Source organism: Colletotrichum abscissum, assembly GCF_030869225.1.
Source record: "Colletotrichum abscissum strain IMI 504890 chromosome Unknown Scaffold_244.1, whole genome shotgun sequence".
Taxonomy (NCBI): Eukaryota; Fungi; Ascomycota; class Sordariomycetes; order Glomerellales; family Glomerellaceae; genus Colletotrichum; species Colletotrichum abscissum.
Genome location: NW_026850148.1, coordinates 1 through 3,333, shown reverse-complemented (window position 1 = coordinate 3,333; position 3,333 = coordinate 1). Strand labels below are relative to the sequence as shown.

The following is a 3,333-nucleotide window of genomic DNA, read 5'->3' as shown; positions in this document are numbered from 1 at the left end:
GTCGTATAATTCAAAGATACAATCAAACAATGCATCGCATGGCGACAGCCCGAGACTAGAAAAGATGAGCGGAAGGCACAGAAGATGACGTATAAGCTCGTGCTGGCACACATACAAATTGACTAGCTAGGAAATCTAATACCCTATCATTTATATATCCACCACGGGTCGTACGGATGAGTTCTAAATCGGTGTGTATGTGATGCATCATGAGCCTGGCGGACCAGGCTATGAGCCTTCGAGAAGCCAGACAGGATTCAACGATTTATAAACATCTTCCTCTATCACCACAGTCGTGCATGAAGTCGATAATGTCAAAATTCACACGTTGACGAGTCTGCGATCCTCACAAGAAGTTTGCATTCTCATATACGGGCCCATAGAACAGCCTTCCGCCAACCACTTGCTTTTGTCTTACTCTTCATGGCGCGCCTCGATGCGTGTCTATCATAAGGAGATCTGGCGATACAACTACAGCAACCACGATACCCTCATATGGTTGGTGAGTCTGCCCTAGGGATACCGCACTCGGCAGACCTCGCGTAAGGATCATTCGAGTTCCAGTTGAAAGAATTAGTGATAATCGCGCCATCGCGGCTGGCTGTCCTGAGATGGAGCGAGCGTTCTGTGGAGGCTTTCCCGTAGACGTGTGTCACTCTATACGAAGACATTGTCTCGCTATTCTTGGTTGGATGTCGAGCCGCTGCAGAGCAGACGGTCTTGATACCAGCCGCGATATCAGGAGACGCTATGCTAGTCAGAAAGCTTGTTCCCTGATGCGAATCGCCTTGTACAAGTCCTTTTTCCTTCTTGATGCTGTCGCTCTCCTCGTCGGAGTCGCAGAGGAGGAAGGTCGACACATGTTCTTGTGGAAGCCTCTGTCCGTGAAGCGTTTCACTTGATGAGGCGATTCTCAAAGGTGAGAATACTGAATGAAGCTTTGAACCCATGATGCGTGTAGACGGACCCTTTGCAAAAAATGTTGACTGCGGCATGTTTGAGACCTACACGTCACAAGTGTGTACATACTGCTTTCTACTCACCACAAGCGACAGGCGAATGAACGTGCTGTAGGAGCTGCATCTCATTACTCAAAAAGGAAAAACCCCTGTCGAGCGTGTCAGATGCGCATCATCTTTCAACCTAAATGATGAAGAGGTCTTGGTTGCGTTTCTAGGCAGACTAGCCGCAAAGGGTTTCCCAGCAATACCTGATGATTCGTATAGACAGGGTGTACATATATGGAGAAGCCCTGTTCGGGTCACGAAAGGCCAGATCTAGATCTTACAGAGAGGGTATCAAGGAAGCAGGATCCTCGTCGTGTGGCTGGGGACAACTCCAGTTCCAACGTAGGATACGGCGCAGATTTTGAGTCATAAGCAACTTGGAACACGGGGTGTCCAGTAACATCGACGGTGTGTGGCTAGGGAGCATAGCTTGAACCGACGTCTGGTGAGAGCCAAAATCGGATGCCATAGATGGGCTAGTCGGCAAGCGAGATCCTTGTTCTGACGCCAGAAACGACCTGCAACAAGAAAGTGGCAGTACCTTTCCAGCTTAATTCCTGGATCTCGACCTCTAGGTATGTGGGTAGGAGTTGGAAACTGAATGCACAAGGGGAAGGCCTCTCGGTACTGTACAAAGGCCCTTGATCACGTTTCTGAGAATGCATAATTCCGGCTCACAGGCGTCGACACGGGTTGTTGGAAAGAGCCCGGTGTGAACTCCGCAGAAACGATGTGATGGTGCGTGCAAGCGTGCTGTTGCTTGCTGGAGGTTCCTGTAGCAGAAAGTCAGGCGTGTCCCCAAAAAACAATTTCCGGACACTAGATAATTGCAGCGTCAATCATACATACACTATGTTGTTTCCTCTTTACAACACATTTTATTTGTCTGGACTTGACCCACACAGTCTGGGCTCAATATCTTTCCTATTTGCAAACCATCATAATCTGTATCAGGAGAATATGGCTACTGTGGAAGCCGATTATGGATACTTTCGAGGAGCTCTTGATCACGCGCTGCCATTCGCACTGTCGTTTACTATCCTGACCCACACTTTTGTTTGCAAATCAGTCGCTATAGCCATTACCAGAGGTCTGCGGAGGCCCATCATGCCAGTTTTCGGCTTTTCAAACATTGGGAATGTTTGCGAGAGACGGAGCAACATGTGCACAACACTGTATGGTGAAGGCCCATTTGGGTTCCATCGGTCTTGCGAGGGCGAGGCGTCCGAAGCCGACGTGAACACCATTTGTACGTTTGGTATCAATTCCACCCAAACCGGAGCCATGAGCTCTTTTCGAATAGCCCGATATCCTGAACCTATCTTTAATTTGCGTCCAGAAAAGCCAGAGACCACTCGCGAAAAACGGTACTGTCCACATAGATGATGAACGAGATGCTTTTTTCATAACCAAAAGAAGCACCGTAGCGCCTGAATAGCAGAACTCAAGACCTTTCTTGAAAGAGATGGTCAACTCTGGATCTGCAATGTATGTATGAGATGCTTCTGGCGTAAAGCGCCGTCCCATGGGACGAAGTTCGAATTCTTGTGTTGGATATGAGGTCGGCAAGCCTACAGCAACAGCGTGACTGCCTCGTGTTCTTGCTATGCCGTGCTTTCGTCGCAGATCACATCGTGTCGCTCAGTACGGCAGACGTCACTCACTATGAAGTCTACTCATGCAGAGTCGATATCCCTAGACGTGGCGTGGCATGTCTTCAATCACAGCGAGCTCCATGACCAGTCCGTATTCGCACAATGCTCGCGCACTTGGCATTCGTTCTTCAACCCCAAACTCTACAGAAACGATGTGAAAACGGGAAAATACTCCGCCGTTTTCAACACCATTGCCAACTGTAGAGATACACGGGTGGCCCTCGCCACGCTCCGGCATACCTGCCGAGCCGGCGCTGACTACAACAGACCGGCCACCATGTATATGACCGAGAGCCATCGATATAGCCCTTTCCTCGTTACGGCCCTGTATCTGGCCGCTTCAAAAGGCTATGCTGACATTGTGTCGTTTCTCCTTGACCACGGTGCCGATATCGATGGGGTTCCGGACTGCCGGCTACGTACTCCCGTCTTCCTTTCTCTTCTCAGCGGAGACGCCCAAACGTCCATGATTCTCCTTCGGCGCGGCGCACGGCTTGAGTCTTCCGAGTTCGGCATCAACGCCCTCCATCAAGCCGCCGCCGCCGGGCTCACCGAAGTGATCACGTACCTTGTCGACGAGAAAGGGATGGAAGTGAACGAGGCCGACAACAACGGGGACACGCCACTGATTCACTCCCTGTTGTCTCCATCGCCAGAAACAGTCATAGGCC

General features: G+C 50.2%; 3 protein-coding genes across 3 annotated transcripts; 1 reads left to right on the top strand and 2 right to left on the bottom strand.

Moving 5' to 3' along the window:
• Positions 1-491: 491 nt before the first annotated feature.
• On the bottom strand, positions 492-995 carry CABS01_16997 (uncharacterized protein; the record flags this gene model as incomplete). The annotated part of the gene is made up of 1 exon (XM_060550325.1): positions 492-995. One exon carries the CDS (start codon positions 993-995, stop codon positions 492-494), a length of 504 nt encoding a protein of 167 aa, XP_060399734.1.
• A 1,019-nt stretch (positions 996-2,014) lies between these two features.
• Positions 2,015-2,140, bottom strand: CABS01_16996 (uncharacterized protein; the record flags this gene model as incomplete). Its single annotated transcript, XM_060550324.1, has 1 exon — positions 2,015-2,140. The coding sequence occupies one exon, from the start codon at positions 2,138-2,140 to the stop codon at positions 2,015-2,017; it is 126 nt and encodes a 41-aa protein (XP_060399733.1).
• A 532-nt stretch (positions 2,141-2,672) lies between these two features.
• Positions 2,673-3,302, top strand: CABS01_16995 (uncharacterized protein; the record flags this gene model as incomplete). Its single annotated transcript, XM_060550323.1, has 1 exon — positions 2,673-3,302. A coding segment is annotated over one exon (630 nt), but the record flags the coding sequence as incomplete, so codon positions are not given.
• Positions 3,303-3,333: the final 31 nt, after the last annotated feature.